General features: G+C 53.0%; 3 protein-coding genes across 3 annotated transcripts; 1 reads left to right on the top strand and 2 right to left on the bottom strand.

Annotated features, from left to right (window-relative positions):
• Positions 1-442: 442 nt before the first annotated feature.
• On the bottom strand, positions 443-8,537 carry MAP2K2 (mitogen-activated protein kinase kinase 2; the record flags this gene model as incomplete). Its single annotated transcript, XM_079546594.1, has 11 exons — positions 443-553; positions 1,466-1,511; positions 2,108-2,169; positions 2,398-2,462; positions 2,937-3,150; positions 4,463-4,587; positions 4,683-4,734; positions 5,186-5,263; positions 5,927-6,073; positions 7,408-7,618; positions 8,446-8,537. The coding sequence occupies 11 exons, from the start codon at positions 8,535-8,537 to the stop codon at positions 443-445; spliced, it is 1,203 nt and encodes a 400-aa protein (XP_079402720.1).
• A 1,071-nt stretch (positions 8,538-9,608) lies between these two features.
• On the top strand, positions 9,609-13,579 carry CREB3L3 (cAMP responsive element binding protein 3 like 3; the record flags this gene model as incomplete). Its single annotated transcript, XM_079546885.1, has 10 exons — positions 9,609-9,753; positions 10,835-10,962; positions 11,066-11,324; positions 11,554-11,669; positions 12,030-12,161; positions 12,243-12,349; positions 12,442-12,510; positions 12,625-12,709; positions 13,059-13,155; positions 13,233-13,579. 10 exons carry the CDS (start codon positions 9,609-9,611, stop codon positions 13,577-13,579), a joined length of 1,485 nt encoding a protein of 494 aa, XP_079403011.1.
• Positions 13,580-14,502: 923 nt separating this feature from the next.
• SIRT6 (sirtuin 6) lies at positions 14,503-20,730 on the bottom strand (the record flags this gene model as incomplete). The annotated part of the gene is made up of 8 exons (XM_079546636.1): positions 14,503-14,838; positions 15,653-15,776; positions 16,117-16,197; positions 17,044-17,139; positions 17,699-17,758; positions 19,300-19,482; positions 19,825-19,952; positions 20,665-20,730. 8 exons carry the CDS (start codon positions 20,728-20,730, stop codon positions 14,503-14,505), a joined length of 1,074 nt encoding a protein of 357 aa, XP_079402762.1.
• Positions 20,731-21,043: the final 313 nt, after the last annotated feature.

The raw sequence follows: 21,043 nt of genomic DNA, 5'->3' as shown, positions 1-21,043 counted from the left end.
GGTCCAGCTGAGGAGCCCAGAAGCAGGCAAAGCCCCGTTCCCACAGCCATATGCCCATCCCTTGCCACCATCTCACACACACATACACCAGTGCACACACTTTTTTTTTTAAACCCAAGTGAACATGTTTCCAAAAAAAAAAAAAAAGAAAAGAAAAAAAAAAAGAAAAAAAAAAATTAACATAAGCAGCACATTTCCCAATTGTCAAGAGCTCCAAGCTGGAGCAGAGACCCAGGACGCCCCCAGAACAACAGAAACCAAGCCCCCATTTGCTTGGGGTGGGGGGCAGCTGATTAACATTTCCAAGTGATGGTGCTCTGCCGGCGGGATGCGAGGTGAGAAGGGGCTGGGGAGAAGGAAGAAGGGCAGTTCTGTTGTGTACTGAAGGACAGGGAATGGTGACAGAGGCAGATGTACTGACGCCAGGCGGTCGGCTCGGCCATCACACGGCAGCACGGGTGGGTGTGCTGGGCTGGTTTAACCTCAATGTTTTGCAGAGCCAGCCGGCGAAATCCACCTCCTCCACTTCAGAACGCTTGATGAAGGTGTGATTCTGCAAGGGAAGCGAAGCTAAGTTAGGAATGTGGTCAGGTGCATCTGGTCAGGTGCATCCTGCAGTGGGGGTTTCCACCTCCAGCAGAACACCACAATCTCTGGCCCCTTGTCAGAGCTTTGGGGGGGCTTACACTGTTGGTTGGACTCCAGTAAGGCCAATGGATCCAAGGCCATAGCTTGGGCTGCTTTCAGGCCCAGACAGTGGATCTGGAGAGTAGTTCCTAAATGTTTGCTACTTACAGCCCTGTGGCTGGGTTTTAAAGTCAGTGCATCTTGTGCCTGGCCATGAAACTCTCAGGGTATGCAGAAGAACTGAGGTGCAAAGCCTGTGTGCTGCATCCCCAGAGCAAACCTAAATGCTATGGAGACAGGACAAGCCTGGTGTAGGTTCAGAGCTACAGATCTTGAGCTCAGCCTGGTACCAGTTTGCTCCCAGAGAGCAAACCTTAATTCCCCAGGGTGACCACAAAACAAGGACAAGGAGCAGGGACATAAGGATGTGGGCTGCTGCTTTTGCAAGGGGCAGCGGGGGTGAGCCAGCTGTGGCTCAGCACTAGGCTGAGGAAGAAAAGCGAGGTTCACGGGGATAAACTGAGCTCTTCTACTCTGCTCAAGAGGCAAAGGTTTGTCCCAGGCACCTTCGCAGACACGGAGAGGTGCTGGAGCCATCAGGTTCCCATCCTGAGCTCTGCTGGGGAGGGGCATCAAGGCTCTCGGGTTAGATAACATCACTGCCTTTGAGATAAAGGCAAGTGAGTCACTTCACATCCCAGGCTGCACTTGGTTCTCAGGCTCAGCCAGGGGAGTTTCCAGCCTTTAGAGCAAGGGTGGCTGGAAGGGATGGGATGAGGCAGCAGCTTGCGGATCTGGTGCCACCCAGTGTAGAAAGAAGACTGCTCTTCCCATTTACCATCAGCATCTTCAAATCTGCCCGTTCCGCTGGATTCTTAATTAAGCTGAAATGAGAAGAACAAGAGAACAAAGGCAGCAATGAGACACTTCTTGTAAGAAGCTGCTTATCTGTCTGCAGGGGTGTCCAGCTTCACTAAAAAAAAATATTGCCTCCTGTCTGCCTTCTCCAGACCAGCAGTATGGACGATGCTCAGATAGAGGTGTCTGCAGCTCCAGCACTCTGGACTCTAGGCAGAGCTGCAAGATCCACCATTTCTGGATTGCATGGATAAAATGTGTAACCATTTGCAGGGATTAATGGTTTTGTAACATCTCTGTTTTAGTGGGGACAGCAGCAGCATCCCCACCGTGTCCCCAGGATCAGGAGGTCTTGAAGTCTGTGGTGTTTGCAGGGTGCCTGCAAGGTTGTGGGACAAGCTGCAGAGAATAACTACAAATAAACCACTTTTATTCCAGCCCTTCCCAAGGCAGAAGTTCCCAGCACAGTGCAGGACCTTGCTGCAGCCAAGCCAGAGCAGGGAGATTGCCAACAGAGAACAGACAACCCTCATGCTGAACATTTTGAGTGGGAAGGCAGCCTGCTGAGCTGCCAGTGACCGCAAACAGGCCTCCACGTTCAGCCACAATCAGAAAGCCTTACCATTTATTTACAAACTCCTGGAAATCTTGCGTGAAAACTCCATTTGGCAACTTGGGAGGTGGCTGCAGAGAGAGGAAAAAGGATTAATGGGTCAAAACGTAAATGCCTTAGAGCACAGCTTTCAGTTGCTTCCTTCCCATTCTATCAGTGGCCAAGAGGACTTTGGAGCAGTTTGAGGGGCTCTATTGATAAGCCCCTGTCAAGCAAAGGTTTTTGAGCCTCCTTTGACCTTTCAGAGTGGACACAACATCAACCCAGGGCAGCAGAGCCTACCGTAGTGCAATACTCACCTCATTAACTATATAGTCCAGCAGTTCAAAAATGGCCATTGCAGGTCGGTTGTCCATTCCATGGCCTGTGTGGTTAAGATGAAAGAAATACTGGTGAGAAGCTGTTCAGACACCAAAGGGCTTCATTTCACACACAGAAAACCCACACTGGGACTTTGGTTGGGAGAAGCAGAGGGCACCAACTTGGGAATTAACCCACTGTTAAAAACAAAATCCCCCAAACCACCTCCTAAGCTCCCCATACAAGACCAGAACCCTGCAGGCTCTCAGCATTAGAAACCTCCACAGCAGAGCTGGATTCTCCTACAGCACAGACATGGCTCTGTCTGCAGGAAAGAGTGAGATGAGAACCCTCCCTCCCCACAACCTCATTCACAGCAGCTTTTGCTGACCCAGCCACACCAACAGAACCCATCCCCTTGCCCCCATGCCTGCGTGTTGCATCTAATGCAGCATGGCAGCCCCTCCAATGCAGCATGGCAGCCCCCCCCCCAATGCAGCATGGCAGCCCCCCTCCCACGCAGCATGGCAGCCCCTACCACTGATGGGGCGTCCTGGGGGTCTGGCCCGCGGCGAGACGCTGTGAGATTCTCCCTCTGCCCCATCCACCACAGGACGGCCAAATATTGCTTCCAGTTCCTTGGAGTCTGGTGGGGGTATTGGGTACCTTCCAATAGAAAGCTCCACCAGTGACAGACCCATGCTCCAGATGTCGGACTGGACTGAGTAATGAGTGCCCTGCAATCGCTCAGGCTGGAAGGAAAAAAACACAGAGGTAAGAAACCTGAAGCATCCTCTCTATAAGCAGGTGTCCTCCAAGCAGCCAGCGCTCCTGATGCCTGCCAGAAGCACTGATGTCTGCAGAGAAAGCATTTCTGGGGGGTGGGGGGACTCCCAAGTCACAGCAAACACAAAGAACTTGCACACATCTAACCAACAGATACAGCTGAGCAGCCTTTGCAGTTGCTCATGCTCTGGACTTCTGAGTGTAAAGTATTTCTCAGTGAGCTGAGATCTCAATTTTGTTGTCAAATTTTTTTTATTCTTTTTTTTATTCCTATTAATACCTGAGAGCAATCTGAGGAGCAGAAAATCCTACTGTGATGAAAAGGCTAAAAAAAAAAATAAACCCATGCAAGCCATCTATGCTGGTAGCTTTGTGTGAGCTGTGCAGACCCAACTGAGTGCAGAAGGAACATCACCCTTAAATACACCATCTAACTATAACTCTACTTAAATAACCATTCCCAAAATACAAGAGGAGCTCAGACCTAAGTACAGAAGCACCAGCAGCTTTGCTTACTGCCTGCTTACAGCTGCAGCCACACGGTGTGGACAGCAGACATGCATCTTCTTTGCTATCCAGAGGACCAGAACCAGCCTGGAGGAAATTTCATGGTTACAGCAGCCTGTTATCAAGACACAGGGCAGAGGAGTCTGCATGCTGCCTGTTGCTGCACTGTGTCACTTCCACTACACCAGGCTGGACAGAAACCATTAGCCCAAATGTGTCACAATCTGTGGTTTAGCACATCTGCAGCCCAGGGCCCACAGATTATGACTGTCGTTTTGAGGCATCATCTGCTCTTTTTGCAGCTTTCCTCCAGTCTGGCTCTGTTTTCCATCAGTCTGCACCAACCCCACCTGCATTAGACTGGCTAACACCCCTGCCAACATGGTTGAAGCATGGTTGAAGGAGGGAGGGTGTCAGCACAGGTGCCCTCTCCACAGTTGGACAGGCTTTGCATACAGAAAGAAGTTTCTGAACCCACAAACCGTAGCTGAAACAGAATGAAAGCATCCATAGGATGTGGACATCTTCCTTTGCACATCTTGTGCTTGTTCCTATTGCATGGAACACTACGTGCTCCCCAGTCAGCATGGAGAAGCAATAAGCACATGTGATCAGACAGCATCCAAAGAGGCCACAGTCCCAGAGAGGGCAGGAATGCAGAGGAAAACTGTGAACAGCTTGGACAGGACACTGATTCTATACGAGTGCTTAACCCCACCTGCATCCAAGCTGAACCCAAATTGTAAAAATCCACTAAAAAGTTGAACTTACAGACATGTAGGACCGAGTTCCCACAAAAGAGTTTGCCATGGAGTCAATGAGCTGACCACTGACCCCAAAATCACACAGCTTAATCTCTCCTCGAGAGTTAACCAGGATGTTGGAAGGCTTCACATCTGACAACAGTGAGAGAGAAGAGTGTAAACATGGCTCTGGGTAAAACAGGGCTCCTCCAGCACAGGCAGTTATTGTTAGGTTCCTCCTCTCTCACCTCTGTGCATGATTTGGTGCTTCTCTCTCAGGTAGGCCAAACCTCTCAGAACCTAGAAGGAAGCCAAAGACAAGATAAGAACTCAGAAGCGAAGCGTTTTGCCTTCAGTAAGATGCATTGCATAAACTTCAGTGCTGCCACATCGCAGCTCTGTGAGGAAAGCCTCTCTGTGGTGACTAAGCACTTCAAGTTTTGCAACTGATTGCTGTGGATGGCACTGAGCAATGGCCACTGTATGGATTCAGTCACAGAGCAAAACAGCAGACCCCTGCTGTGACAATCACAAGTCTTGGCTTTCTTGCCCAAGGAAGTTTCTCTCCCTGTCTGGCAAACCACCAAATAGTGCAACACCAGGGGTGGGAATGATGGAAAGTGCTTGGGAACCTGCTTCCCTGCTCCCATCTCACATACCAGCACCTCCTGCCCAACTTCAGGATGGGAAAGCACATATGGACAAATGAAGAAAGGGTTGCACAAGCATTTTCTCACCCACGGCAACTCACCGCTATACTGACTTTCCCCAGTATTTCTTCAGGAATTCTTTTGGCTTCTTTCAACACTTGATCCAGGGAGCCACCGTCCTGAAAGGAAGAAAACCACGGAGGTTATCAGCACACCAACAGCAGCAGAGCAGTTGGCCATACAGACAAATGCATCCATATTGGACTATAAGAGTGATACACAGCATCCCAGCTCAGTAGACTGCAGTACATCGATATCAAGCAAGCTCCTTCAGCAGAAAAAGATCTCTGGTGATCAGAGCTCAAGCTTCTCACTGAGAACTACTTTAATCCTATCAGCTCTGTTTCTTGCTGTTAGTTTTTAAAGCTTCTTTTCCCTCAGCACTGAACACAAAGATGAGGCTGCCAGCATCATTGTGGAGGAATGACAACACTTCTGACAGGGACAAGAAAAGATGCACATTGCATTTGACAGCAAGCTCTGCAGAGTGATGGGTTTACAATATTTCTGTTTGGCCACCCCCTAAACTTCTGCTTCCCCCCCCAAAAAAACCTTGATGCCTGTCATTTAGATGCCTAAGTAGAAGCATGGAGATTCTAACCCCAGCTTAGCAGCCTTGCTGAACACCAAGCAGTCAGAGCAAGGAGCCACTGCATTGCCAGCAATGAGTGCCAGCACACTAACCCACTTCATCTGGATGTCATTCTCATAAAGATCCAGTTGGGAACACAGTGCTGGGAGCAGCAGTTTGGAGAAGGAGGAGGGGGGGGATGTGGACTCACCATGTGCTCCATGCAGATGGAAATCTCTCCATCGCTGTAGAAGGCTCCATAGAAACCCACAATATATGGGGAATTACACTCATGCAGCACCTGCAGCTCTCGGATAATCTGATTCCTGATGGCTGGTTTGATTTCTAGATGAATCAGCTAACAAGAAAAATTATATATATATATATATAATAAAAAAAAAGTATAGTGCCTAAAGACATCAAAAAACAACCTTACAGGAACCACGTGAACAAGCAAGCGTGAGCATTGGGAAGAAAGGAAAATGTTTCCAAAATTAAGGATAAAGGGTCAAGTGGAGTGCCGTGCAGCCTGCTAGCAAGTGCAGCAACTGCCAGCCTGTGTAACAGACTGAAATCACACAGGACACAGAATGGAAAGGCAAGGCAGAAGCAGATCTGACTTGGCAACGTGAACATTTTCACGAGCTTCGTAGGTGTTGTAAGAACAGGTGCTCTCCTATCAAGGAAACTACATGGAGTGAAAAAAACAACACTCACATGCCTCTGCACGTGGAAGAGTAAATGCCTTATTCCTTGGGCTCCACACAGTCAGCTAACACACTGTGGGAAGGAAAGTCTTGCAGGTTAGAAAGCAGCTGCTGTTACTGTAAGCTCTAGGACACCCAGGCCCTGGTTTCAGCAAGGAACACAGCAGTGCTGCCCAATGCTGCAGCTTGCCTTGGCTCCAGTTTCTAAACGCAGCGCTCCCAACAATCTCAAAACCATCTAATTACATCTAAAATAATGGAAATTATTTTATAATTAATTAAAAATAATTGGGAAATAATAATCCAAAAATAATGTCACAGTGGAAGACTCACAGAGCTCCACTCCAAGCAAAGCCACCTGGAAAACCTATTAGTTCATGATACCCACTAAGTCATCCCCACAGCAAGTGAGAACAGAGCCTTCCAAGGAAGCTGTCCTATACGTTAGCAATTGTGCTGCTCTCACTGAGCACTGCCTTTTCTAATAGGCAGACAAAGCACCTCCTATTTCTCTATTACGAGACAATAAAAGACATCTCCCATAAGCCAATCTCAGAGAGGAACAGCTGTCAAGACAGGTTCACAAGACTGCTTGGAACTATCAAGTGGATGGCAAGGGATGCGTGCATGCCAAACCCTGGTGTGTGCAGGGCCAGCTATGCATCTTTCCACTTGCCACACTGAGCCCTTGTCAGCCACCACCCTCAGAAAACCCATTTCCTGGCAAAAGAACAAACTCATGTTCTCACACCAGGCGTTGCAAAACCCTGTGACCTGTTTAATGCAGACTTCCCCTTCTCAGGAGATGACCCACAGCCAGGCAGAGCAGCGAGAAAGCTTACAGAAGTTAACAGGAAGAGACTCTGTGCAGAGCCCAGCTTTGTGCATCGGTACCAACTCAGACAGGTGCTTTGCATGCAGGTGGAGCAGTGCAGACAGCCTGCTTGGACCCTGCTCCCCAGCAAGGCATCTCCTGCCTCCTTACCTTCCGTGCCATAATGAGCCCTGAGGGTTTGTGTTGCACTTTGGTGACCACACCACCGTTGCCAGCCCCCAGCTCAGAGATCCGCTCAAAGTCGTCATCCTTCAGCTCTCCCACTTTGGCTTTCTGAGTGAGGAAAGCTTCCAAGCGCTTCTTTTGCTGCTCATCCAGCTCCAGCTCCTCGAGCTTCTTCTGAAGGTCCACCAGGTTAGCCCTGCAGGAGATGAAGGGGGGCATCAGTCTGTGAGGGTCCAGAGAAAGTCTGTCCTCTGTTGGCAGGGGCAAAACGTGGCTCATAAGGGTTAGACAGCGAGGCACAGGGAAAAGAACCTCAATGTTTTTTTTGGGGGAACCGTGGAGAAGCAGAAGGAATAGCAGAAGTCCCAACCCGCACATACTCAGCCCAAACCCCTGTACAAGTTAAGGGACAACTTTCCCTAACACGGAAAGCCACGCTTGGCCTTCTCTATGAAGCACAATGCCTCTCCACATGCCCACCAGCCCCCTGCTACCCCAGACCCACAGCTGAGCACAAAGGGGATGCTGTGTTCCCCAACACCTGCTATGCACGCACAGACAGACAGACTCCAGCCACCCTCTGCCATTTGCTGCCCCACCCCCCACCCGGGGCAGGGGATCAGCGAGGGCTCCCAGCAGCCCCAACACCCCTTCCTTCTCCCCCCGCCCCCCAAATCCCTATGGCTTCTGCTCCTCCTCACCCCACTGACCACCCCCAGCTCCTCGCCTCGCCCCCCCCCCAGCCCTTCCCCACCTCATCCCAGCCAAGCTACGAACAAGGCCGCTCTGTGCCCGGCCCCATCGCTTCCTCCTCGATCCCACAGCGCTGCCCTCAGCAGCCCCCGGTTCCCACACAGCCCCCATCCAGGCACAGCCCATCCCAGCTCCCCATTCGCTCCTCAAGCCCCGTTCCCGTCCCTCTCCGGTTCCCGGTTCAGCTCCCAGGCCCGGCACGCAGCCAACCCCAGCACCGACGCTCCAGAAGCGGCAAGGACCGGTCAGACCCCACCGCCACTCACTCACTCTGCGGAACCACCGAGTCCGGGTCCGGGTCCTTCGACTGGGCTGGGAGTGATGGTGAGGGCCGGCAGCACCGGCTTCCTCTTGGCCGGCATGGCCGGGCCGCGCCGCGCCTGCGGACCGAGCGGGGCGGGGCATGGAGCGAAAGTGGGCGGAGCCAAGAGGGGGAGTAACCGAAAGGGGCGGGGCGTGGGGAAACGGCCGCGTGGAGGACGCCTCGCGGAGTCTCGCGAGAGCGGGCTGCGGAGGACGGCTTCGAGGCTCGAGGCGGGGCATGCGGGGCTGCAGCGCCCCCTGCTGGTGCCCGCCGTGCCTCACGCGGCGGAGCGCTCGGCAGGCTTTGGCAGCGGGTCGCGTGGTGCCAGGGCGGTGGCGGGGCGGAGGCCGGCAGAGCGGACGCCCTTTGCCCGGAGCAAGGAGTTCCCGTCTCCGCTGCGGGGCCATAAATTGCGGCGTGAAGGCGGTGCCCTCCCTCTTGCCGGTCCCTCCTGGACAGAGGGCGTTGTGCAAGAGATAAGCACGACGTTGCAGCCTTGTACCCCGTGGCACAGCGTGGTCACAAGCTGCCTTGGCTCACCGGGCACGAGGGAGAGGGGCGGGCCGGGCTCTGCACCGCACGAAGGGGATCAGCTGGGTGGGTTCTGCTGGGATCTGATCATGCCCATCCAGAGTCGTAACCCCCAGCATTCGGAATGTGAGATATCCAACATCATCACCAAAGGGTGAGGGATGTGGCAGGCTGTGAGCCCCAGCCTTCATGCTTTTTGATCCACAGGGAAACTGAGGCACAGAGGTGGCAGCTGGGCCAGCCCTGGGCGTGAGGATCATCATGAACATCAGTTGGGATCAACGTGTGTTATGGAGAAGCAGCAAGTGGTAGAATTCAAGCCAACGTCTTCCCCAGACGTTCTCGGCATTTATAGGATGTGATTAATGCTGATGTGCTCATCTGAAAAAATAAAAAGAAATTACCCCCAAAGTGGGGGAAAGTTCATGGGCAGTTGCAGAGCCTGGACTTCGCCCATCAGCCCAGGCCCCTCCTGCCCCGCTCGGCAGAGGAGGACAAAAACATTTGGCTAATAAGTTACGGAGCACCGTGGGCCTTCCCTTTGCCATCGCCGGCCCCTATCAGGACACAGGCAATTTTGCAATCTTGGACACTATTTATGTGCTGTTGGAGTTTAAACTTTGCCACTCGGGTCAGGGCATCGCAGAGGAGGAGGTGGCCAGGCTCGGTGTCCTGCACACCAAAGCAGTTCAGAGGCCAGGACGGATCTCAGGGCTTCCCACTGGAGCTGGGATCTCACACAGGTACGTCTTGGCTGCCAGTGCTCAACAAAGCCCTGCTGTCAGCAATGGGGCTGCTGATGGCACTGGAAGGACCATGGGGAGAGAATAGGGTGTAATTTCCCCTGTTTTCCAAGCTGCCTGGTCAAATGTCACGTTAATGACAGCCAACCTCAAACCCAGCTTGAAAAAGCCTTGAGTCAGTGCTGCTCAGATATTGGTTGGGTGGTGGGCTGGGTAGGAGGTTAAGTGAGTGTTCAGTTGGTCAGTGGGTTGGTGCTTTGGTCAATCAGTTTGTCAGTTGGCCAACAGTTTGGCTGTTTGATCTGTTTTTTGGTCACTTCCTTGATTTTGCTGGTCAGTTGGCCGATTTGTTGGTTTTCTTGGAATCCAGACTTTGGGATTGGAGTAACGCTGGGGCCCCTTCTTGGGGCTGACCAGTGGCAGCAGCCTCCTTTCCTCCATTTGCCACACTAAATGATTAACCTAATCTTCCCAGCGGTCACATATGCCAGACAAGGCCAGACAGGAGAAATGAGCTGAGGGCTCAGGTCTGGGTGCTCCTCCTGTAGGGTTGGGATGGCTGGGTGCCCATGGGAAGCCCCTGCTGCTGGGGGAAAAATGGATGATTTAGGAGCTACAGCTGCTGGAAGCGAGCAGAGGGGGGGACACTGCCATGTCCTGACTCCCTGTGTGCATGTCCAGACCATATGTGTGCTTTCCCTCCTGCATGCAGGCATGTAGGGCTTGGCCAGGTGCGCTCACATGCTGCAATACAGGTTGCAAGGTGTGCGTGTTCATACCCACGTCTCACATGTGTGGGTGCATGTGTGCACATATAGATTGCAAGGTCATATCCCTGCACACACGTCAGCATGGCCACACATCCACCCACCTATGCGTGCATCTATGTGATCACACACGCGTTTGCACACGCGTGACACGTGTGTACATGCGCATCCTCGTGGTCCCACTCACGTCTCTCTGCTCCTTGCTCCCTCTCACCAAGCTGCCCAGTGCTTCAGGGTGCCCCCAGAGCTATGAAACTTCGGGGAGAGGCACAGGGACAATCATGGGGATGGGGTCTGACCTCGTCTCCTTGTAGCCATGGCCTCCACTGTGGGCAGCCTCGACAGCATCGACCTGCTGGACCTCCTCTTTGACCGCCAGGATGGAATCCTCCGCGGTGTGGAGCTGGGGACGACATCCCCGGGCACCTGGCACGAGGATGGGGTGAGATCTGCTTTACCTGAACCGCATGCAGTGCTGTCCTGTGGCCCAGGCAGATCCTACAGGAGCTCAGCACTGACGGTGACAGGCATCCGTATCCCCACAGCGTGCCCAGGATGGCGAGGATTTCCTTAGCTCCATTCTGGGCTCTGGAGACTCGATATCAGACTCGCCCAGCTGGTCCCCAGGTGTCAGCGACAGTGGAGTCTCTGAGGACCCCCCCTCTGATCAACTCGACAGCCCCCCCGGGTGCTGTGACGGAGGGCTCAGCGAGGCCCCCTATGCCTTTACCAACTCCTGCCACCAGGTTCTGACACATCCTGGGAGCATTGGAGGCCCCCACCCTGAGGTCTCCATTGACCTGGGTGAGCCATGGGGGACAAACCGGGTGGAGGACAGGGCTGGGAACAGTGGGAGGTTGAGGAGACACTGGGGAGCTGATGGCTGGTGTGGGAAGTTAAGGGAGCTAGGTGGGATGGGAGGTTTGGGTATGCAGGAAGGATGGAGAGGTATGGGGCACAGAGGGGAAGCTGGGGGATGTCAGGGGGCCAAGGACACGACACAGCTGACAGCCCTCACCCGGCCCTCACCCAGATATGTGGAATCCTGGCTTCTTCCTGGAGGAGGGCCGGGGTCTGTCGACGGTCCCTGCGCCTGCATCCTGTACCCTCACTGTCAAGGATCTGCTGCTCTCAGGCAGCTCTGATGCTGTGAGTCCTCACTACCATGTTCCCCAGCCCTCTTTGTGCCCAGTCCTGTCCCATCCTAGATGCCATCCTCATTCCTCATCCCCATCCCTGTACTTTTTCTCATCCTTTCTCTTTCCTTGGACCTTTGTCCCTTCCCTCCCTCCTTATCCCTGCCACTTCCTGGACCATGATCCCATTCCTGCCCTCATCCCTCCTTGCCTCTCCCCCACTTATTCCCTTTCCTGAACTACACACAGTCTTGTTCCCGTCCCATTCTGGATGTCATCCTCAACCTTGAACCACTGTCCCTACCTGTGGTCCTTTGGGGCAGGCATGGGGTGAGCCTGCAGCCCAGGACATCACCTATCCACGGTTCCACAGCAGCCACAGGTGCCCAACTCCCTGCTGAGGCAGGGCCAGGGGCAGTTCCAGGAGCTCGTGCTGACAGAGGATGAGAAGAAGCTGCTGGCAAAGGAGGGGGTGTCCCTGCCCACGCAGCTGCCCCTCACCAAGGTGAGTCCTGTGGTACCTGAGATGGAACAAGTGGACACCGTGCTTGGGGTCCTGGCTGCCCTAACCCCCTCATTTCTGCAGTATGAGGAGCGAGTGCTGAAGAAGATCCGGAGGAAGATCAGAAACAAGCAGTCAGCTCAGGAGAGTCGCAAGAAGAAGAAGGAATATATCGATGGGCTGGAGAGTCGGTATGGCCACTGAACCCCTGCCTCAGGCTGGTCGGTGATAGGCACGCTGCTTGGCTCCCCTCAGACCTCACATCCCTCTCTCTGTCCCCCAGGATGTCAGCATGCACGGCTCAAAACCAGGAGCTGCAGAGGAAAGTCCTGCACCTAGAGAAGCAGAACTCGTAGGTGTCTCCATAACAGACAAGGCACAAAGGGGCAGGTGAAGGGGTGGTTGAGATTCTGCTGCGAGGTGGATCCCAGACCTTGGGGTTCTCATGCACTCTCTCTATCCCCAGGTCTCTCCTGGAGCAGCTGAAGAAGCTGCAGGCCCTGGTGGTGCAGTCGAGCAACAAAGCAGCACAGACAGGAACCTGCATTGCGGTGTGTGGAGCCCCCTGCTCCTTGTTCCCATTCTCTGCCCCAAATCTCCACCTGGGCTCCTTGCTTCAAGGGAGTGAGAAATCAATGGAGGAGTGCTGGAAAGGGTGGATGGAGGGATGGGTGTGCTGATGTGGAAGAATGGATGCTCCAGGGTTGGAAGGAGGGATGGAAGAAAGGATGGATGTGTGTTAAAAAGGGTGGATGGATGGTGTCAGGACGGGGCAGGCAGCAAGGAGAAATGGAGGGACGCAGCCCTGGTTCTGCCACCAGCCCCCTCGCTGGGAACCACGTTGCACAGCATGGTCCTCCTCAAGCACCACACACAGTAACACCACCCCTGTGTCCCCAGGTCCTGCTGCTCTCCTTCGCACTCATTGTCTTCCCCTCCATCAGCCCTTTTGCCCCTAGCAAGGCTGAGACAGGTGGTGACTTTGGACCAGTGCGAGGTAAGGAGGGTTGGGGGGGCCATGCCAGGGCAGCACAGAGGGCATTGCTGCCAGCCCTGACTCTCCTTCGTGCTCAGTTTTCTCCAGGTCCCTGCATAACACAGCTGCCTCCCGTGTGGCTTATGCACAGCCCCGAGCTGGGGATGAGAAGCCCCCAGAGCCACTGTGGTCAAAGCACCAGGCTGAAACCGAGACTCTGCACGAAGCCTTTGGAAGCAGCTCCTTCACTCCACACCTCGATAAAGCTTCCACCCAAAACAGCACACCACCAATCGCCTCAGAGGGGCTGAGCCAGAGCGATGGGGACCAATCTGGCACTGCACTGGGGGACAGCACTGCACTGCACCAAAGCCTGACGTCGCTCGCTTGGACAGAAGCTGACCACAGCAGGCCCACAGTGCTGGAGCCAGCTGAGGAGCTTTAAGCAGCACCCAGGAACTGCAGGGGACACAGTAAGGGTTCAGCACCCCAGCACCTATAGGACAGACCCTTGGGGTCCCTCTCCAGGCATGGACGGATGCTAGAGACCAACTTGGCTTTGCTTCTATCTGCAAACTGGGAAGAGGAGACTAGTTCCTATTGGCCTTACCAGGAGGAAAGGAAGGGGCTGCCCCTGCCTGCTGCATACAGCAGGAGCTGGGGAAGGGACATGGGTTTGGTCAAGAAGGGAATGTTGGTACCAGAGGAGGCCTGGTCTGGCTGGATGTTGACACTGCAGCTTGGTGGGTTTGTTCTCTCTCTTGTTTTTTTTTAAACAAACAAACAAACAAACAAACAAACTTCATTTTCATCTCTAAATAAAAAGTATTTTGGAAAAAAGGAAAAAAAAAAAAGAATCACCTGCCTTAGTTTAATACAGGGTAATCCACAGGGTTTCAAAGACACCTTGGCTGTTGGGTTCAAGAGTTTCCTGGCTCACAACGTGACAGCAGAGCTGGGGCACTTGACCAGACCCTGCTCAGGGCTGCCCAAGGAGATACAGGCACAGCAGAGGGACCAGCATCCCACCACCACCCAGCCCTGCTCTGTCTGAGACAGCAACAGCTGCTTGATCCTGTTGTGTCACTCCCCCAGCATCACCAACCCAACACTGAGCACCTTTATCCCTGGGCCATTTGAGGTCTGCAGTGCACAGCTGGGCTCTGCAACCTTCTTTTTACAGACAAGGAACTGTACGGAGCAGAGGCATTCCTCCCACCCTGGTAGGTACAGCTGCCCAGACATACACGATTCAAGTGTATTTAATACTTACATAAAAAAGAGACAAAGCTTAAGGAGGTAAAAAATAAAAAGTCGGTAGGAAAAGTGGCACAGACAAGCATCAAATCAGACAGGGAACAGTCTGGGTCAGGTGAGGAGAGGCTCTACCTTCATCTTCTTTGTCAGCGGTGGTCCTGTGTCCAGACTGGGACGCTCCTGCTTCAGATCATCCTGGTGCTCCACCAGCGTGGTCCCAAGGTCGGGGCACTGCCCAGCTGTTCCGTTGTGCTGGGAAAAGGGCTCCTCCTTGAGCAACCCGTGAGCCTCGGGCTTACATTTGTAGAGCTGTTCAGGCTTGGCAGAGTCAGCATTTTCCACCACCACCGGCCCTGTCCACTCCGGGACTTCCAGTCCCAGGTGCTTCATCAGTTTTGTCATGACATCATCGACGTAAGCATGAATGCGCAGGTCTGCCTGTCTGTCCTGGGGTAAGCAAGGACAAACGTGGCATTAGGGGGACAAACACGATGTACAGGAACAAATGTCTCTTCTCAGGGAGTGCCTGGGGACAGGAACTGGGCAATGGCTCAGCTGCATGCAGACTCCAAGGCTCCTGCCCCTGGGATATCTTCCATAAAGGAACACATACCGAGACTGTGACCCAAGCTGCTCCCTGGCTATGCTGCATGCTGTTGGGGTTGCATGCAGGTGTGAACAGGCAGTCTGCAGCTTTACATACAGCCCAGCAAAGCAGACATGGATGCAAAACCCAGGTTAGAATGGGACAGGAACAACGGAGCTCTAGCAAATCTCAGAACTTGCTCTGGTTATTAAAAAGATGCCTGACAATTAGGGCACCAAAACCAAGGCTAAACATGAACCAAACTCCCTTGTGCCATGGCACACGTTGTGCGCGTGCAGGTATTTAATTGGTGCTGTGATGCCACCAATTAAATTCACCGGAGCATACGCTGGGGTCTGTGCTTGGTTTTTATCATGCTCTTAGTACATACCTTCCATTTCTAGGTGCTTATTGGAGTTGCAACTTTAAACCCTCCAATAATATAAGCCACTTCTGTATGGCTGGATGTTGTGTTGAGGGACGTGGTTTAGTGGGAGCTATTGGGAATAGGTGAATGGTTGGACTGGATGATCTTTTAGGTCTTTTCCAACCTTGGTGATTCTATGATTCTATGATTCTATGGCTGCTTGGGAGAGGACAACGTGCAGGAAACAAGTAATGGGGCTGAAACAAGTGAAGGGAAAAGAGCAGGGCAGCAAGGATGCTCTCACTCACGTGCTTGGTTGCTTGCAGGTTGACTATGACCAGCTTCCCTCCTCTCTTCTTTGTGATCAGTGGGAGGTTGCCACTGGGTTTGATCTGCAGAGAGGTCCCCAGTGTAACAGAGAGATCAGCTTTCCTGCAGGGAGGAGATAAAATATCCAAGACAGAAAATAAAAAAAAATAAAACCACGATCACTTGCAGACTGCTCCAGCCTGGACACCAGCAGCTTCCAAGCTGGGAAGCAAAGCTGTGGCCAGAATTTGCAGTACTTTTCCTTGGTCACTTCTGGGAAAGAACCAGGCATTGCTGTCCTATGGACACTGCCTCAGGTCTTATGCATGAACCCATGCAGGGTCAGCCCAGGGGCTGCTTGCTGTGGTACTGGCAGAATGCAGAGGGCACAGGCACCCTCCTGGGTCACTGCAAACTGCAGCAATCAGCAGTCATGATGGCTTGAAAATTCCAAATATGGTACCTGCAGGCTTCGTCTGCTAGTGTGAGGTCACGGTCAGGCAGGGAATCTTCCCAGTCCAGAATAGTGTCTCTTAACTTCCCTCTAGAAAACACATAGGGACCATGGTTACTCTGCTAGGAATGATCAGCAGAGATGGCTAGGAGAGAAGCAAGAGATTCATCACCCAGACCCCCTGCCACACCTCCTCAGTCCAGTGCTGAGGTACAGGAGAGAGCCCACAGCAGCTGTGGGGACTCACTGGTAGGCAAGGGAAGAGACATAATTCACCTGCACGAGGCATTTTGTGGATGGTGCTGTGATGCCACCAAACGCCATCAAAGCTGCTCTCTCACTGTTTCTGTTCATTGCTGGTATGCATCTTTACCTCCCCAACTTCAGAGGTGCATCAGCACAGTTCTGCCTCATGTCCTGGAGCCCCCCTACTCCCCAGCTCAAACCCTGCTGTGCACAGAGTGTGTCTGGATGTCACATAGCATCAGTGCCCCTCCAGCTGTGGAGCTGAAGAGCTGAGGATGCTGCCTACACTTCCCTACAGGACATCTGCAGCATCAGGGCAGTGCAAGGGCTGCATCCTGTTGGAGAGGAAGGGCCACCTCTAAAGCTGCAGCCCTATAGAAGGGCACTCTCCAACACTAGGACATGTCCAAGTGATCTGCATGGGGAGACAGCCAAGAATAGGCTGCTTGGCTAGGAGCTGGGGCACTGGCCTCCTCCCTGTGCATTTAAAGATGCCCCGTGCAGCCACTGCTGCTTATTTATTCACTTGAAGCCAAGGGACAGCTGGCTCAACCCTACAACACAAAATCTGCACATCAAAATCATTCACTTCCTACCTCCCAGGTACTTGGCTGTCCCCTCTCCATTGCACAGAACCCCGGGAAGCCCTATCCAGCCCCTCTAATCCCACAGCTGCCCCAGCAGACGTACCTGCAGGCCCGCAGCCCTCGTGCTTTGGTGACGCTGCACAGCCTGCCTGTTGGCTTCAGCCCCATGCTGCCCACGACAGCATCCCGCACGTACTGCCTGCACACACAAGAGATGGTGCTGTTCAGAGCCCAGGATCCAGTGTGACTCAACAGCAGCCACAAGCAGGGAGGTGGCACAGCTGGGGAAACGTCCCCACAACGCGGCACGTTTCACATCACAGCCACCTGGGAGTGAAGGAAGCAGGTGATGGCTCAGAGCCACATGCAGTGAGCTGAGCACCTCAGTCCTTCGTCACTTTCAAACTACAATCTCTACCCAGGTATTGCTTACAGCAATTTCCCTTTTAGGGAGCTTTGAACATCAGCTCCAAGGCCACTAAAATTTGCTGCCATCCAGGATGCAAAGCCCAGTATGCAATCTGTTACCTCTCTAGCAGGCAGCCCCACTTGCCACAACGAGCAGAGGGTTTCCCAGGCAACGGAGGTTTCTTACAATATTTATTTCCTACAGTATGACAGGACTTATTCAGATGGGACAGATCTGATCGTGATTCCATGCACTCTGCACCTGTCTGACAGGCAGCCCCAAGTCTGCTCAGGCCCTCCACTGTTCCCCAGGACAACAACAAAGCCCCCACGTGCTGCTACCCACGTACTTGCCACATTTCATGCACTCCTCCACAAACATGTTCCCGTGGAGCTCAGCCAACTTGTCCCTGTGGGAGAAATGGCAGAGATGAATGGAGACTCCCTGAACCGAGGGAGGCCATCGCACGCAGGGCACGTGGAGACCTCCTTGTGCATTTAACATAAGAAATATTGTTCCAGGGTGGTTTGGGAAGAGCTGTCCCACTTGTGGGGGCAGGGGAGACCCAAAGGACATGCTTAGACCTTGCAGAGGCCTTCTGCACCCATTTCACTTCCATCATGAGAGCATTATGCTGTGCTTGCCACCACTGAGACCAAGGGGAAGGAGAGCATATCCTGGCTTGATTTTAAATGCTTCCCTCTACAGCACCAGTTCTTTTTCTATTCTGACCCAGTCTCAAACCTTCCTTGTGCCTAACAACAACCTGGATCCTTGCTCTTCTCAGCACTCAGAGGTTTTCTCTTTGTCCTTGCAGAGTCCCAGCTCTTTTCCAGCCCTTTTGTTCAAAACTCCCCTCAAGTTCAACATCAAACTCAAAGTGCAGAAACTAGTGGAAAACAAAGCCACACTCTTCCCACTTCCCTATGAGCCTCACAGCGACTGGAAACCTCCTCCAGGACTGACCTGATCCACAACACTGAACAGCTTTGGCCCCAGCTGAGCAGCACTTTCTTAAGCACATGCTCCACTTGAGTGGAAGAGAAATGCTGGAGAAGAATGTGAGCCAGCTGCACCAGGCTGAAGGGAGCACTGATGAGCCATGGTGATTAATTCCTATTCCTTTTTCCAAGGTTGTTTAGTTTGAAAAGGCATATGCAGTGTCAGGAGCACAAACCAGGACTCAAGGCTTTTAATAATAAGAAATACCCTTTTGAGCCAGCTCTGCTCAGACCATAAAGGCTGAAGCCATTTGAGATCTTCTGCATCTTCTCCCAGTTCCCAGTCAGGCACCTCATTCTAACTTCCTTCACTCTATTTTCTTCCTTGAATTCAGCTGCTCTCTCTTTCTCTTCCAGGCAGCTCCAAACAGTTTGGATTACGAGATAATTACCTGCTGGTCTTAACGATTAGAAATGGGTTCTTATCACAGGCTGAAGTTCGTTGAAGGGAGAAGAGCATGTTGCCACAAGTGCTCATAGAAAGGCAGGTTCCTTTGAGGACAACTTGGAAATAGCCACCACTCTGCTAAACACACTTCAGACTCCACCCAAACAGAGAGGGGAGATCCCTCACCCTTGGGTTCCACATGTCACAGCTCCTCACAGAGGGAACACCTCTATGTAGGAGCCCTGAGCCCACTGCAGCTGGCAAAAAAATCAGAGACTGCAGCCAGTAAGTTAGATCAGTTCCTACTGCAGCACCCTCTCTGCCCTGATACTATGGCAGTTTCATAAATCTATCCACTATCCACATCAGTGGGCAAACAGCTTCTAACATATCTCTGAAACTCAATCCCCAACATAAAGAGAGAACTGGCTGGTGTACTTTGTCAGGGATGTTTGCAGATGCTTGCACACGAGGCCAGGCTAATCAGGCAGGAAGAACAGCCACGCTTTGGCATCTGGGAGAGACAAAAAGAACCTGGAGGCAGGGTGGGAGAAGCAGTACCGTGGGAATCCTGAGCGCACATGAAGGCCATCCACGTTCTGGCTGACCAGGAATTTCAGGATGCCGACTCTCTGCAGCCCCAGAAGTGCCATGTGAGTTTTGGAGGGCCTGGCGTTCTCAAAGGTGGTGTCAAATTTTGGGGAAAGCCCCTTCTCTTCCATAGTCCAGACACCATTAGGCCCCCTGCAGCAAAGGGACAGAAGAAACAATAACTGAGACCTCAGGCTCTTCTACGATGCTTGTAAATGCATCCCAAGCCCCATCAGTGCTAAACAAGGGCCAAATATAACTGGATATTTTTGTTCAAAATGCACACAGGGCTTCTAGGTTTAACATCAAACCAATGTGCAAGATGGAAAAGGTAGTTTCAGCTGGATACAGGAAAAGACAAGAGTGGAAAGGACATGACAGGATGATCCCTGCAGGAAGGATGACTGGCAGGAAGCCCAGTTTAGATGGAAGATGGACTCGGATGAGGTGCTGCTCACCCCCTACCCCCCTTTGCCTGCTGCCCACTGCCTTTACCTGAAGTCAGGAATCCCCGAGGCGGTGCTGATGCCAGCCCCTGTGTGGAACACAACATTGGAAGAACTCCTTATCAAGTCTGCCAGCTCACACACCTTCCTCTCCAGCTCTTCTGGTGGATCAAAAATCTGAGAGGAAGAGACAAATCCCCACGTGAATGGGGATATGCAGAGACGGGTCCTACGTGCCTCCTGGCAGGCACAAAGAGCCAGCAAACCACACTCTTGTCTTATCCACAATGAAAACTCCACGTGGGAAAGGAGATTTGATGTGTCACATTGCTTAATGACAAATGCACATAATGAGGGAAACAAACAGCAGCGTATATACCATCCCCATGCAAATTAAGGCTTAAAACGAGCAGGATGGGGATGGTGGTGGATGGAGTCATGGGCCCATTCTGATTTTTGGCACAGCATAAATTCATTTCCATAGGATGGTTCTTTGGCCCGGCCTTCTAGGGACAGCGGTTCCAACCCAAAGCTTTTCTTAAGCTTCGTGAACATGGATGGGGGGTTGGGGGCGCAGGGATGGGGTCACTCCAGGAGGAACTCAGCGGTGCCCACCTCGCTCCCTTCAAAACAAACGGCCTGCTGGGCGATGGGGAGGGGGGAGGGGAGGGTCCTGCCAGGGGAAAGGGCCGGCCTGAGGAACACAAAGGGGAGGACGGGACGCAAAGCAGGAGGAAGAAGGGAAAGGAGGCGGCGAGCTCCGAGGCCGGGACCGAAGCACCCAAAAACCCCGCGGTGCCGGGGGTCCCCAGGGAGCACAAAGCCCCGTTGCTATGGCAACCTCGCAGGATTCGGGCCATGCCAGGCGACCCCGCCGCGCCGTGCTCACCTCGGGGAGGCCGCACTTGCCCTTATCCGAGTAGGGCGAGAGCCCGGCCGCGTAATTCACCGCCATGGCCCGGCCCGGCCACCGGAGAGCTCATTGTTGTCGGTCCGCGAGCGGGCGGAAGCGCACAGGGAGGCCGCGGCATTAGGGCGCATGCGCAGACTCCTGTCTAGAGTAGGCCTCAGCCACAGTGCGCATGCGCAGACTCCTGTCTAGAGTAGGCCGCAGCACCAGTACGCATGCGCAGACTCGTGAAGTCCTCGCCACCATCTTTGTGTTTGGCAACAGGGACGTCTGCCCTCACCCTGCTAATACATCCACTATAAGACACAGCCTTTGGAAGGGAAGAAAACACTGGGTGCTGACAAGGAGGTGCCAGGCA

The sequence above is a fragment of the Tetrao urogallus genome (assembly GCF_951394365.1).
Source record: "Tetrao urogallus genome assembly, chromosome: 25".
Lineage (NCBI taxonomy): Eukaryota > Metazoa > Chordata > Aves > Galliformes > Phasianidae > Tetrao > Tetrao urogallus.
The sequence above is the reverse complement of the archived record's forward strand: the minus strand, read 5'-3'. Positions and strand labels throughout refer to the sequence as shown.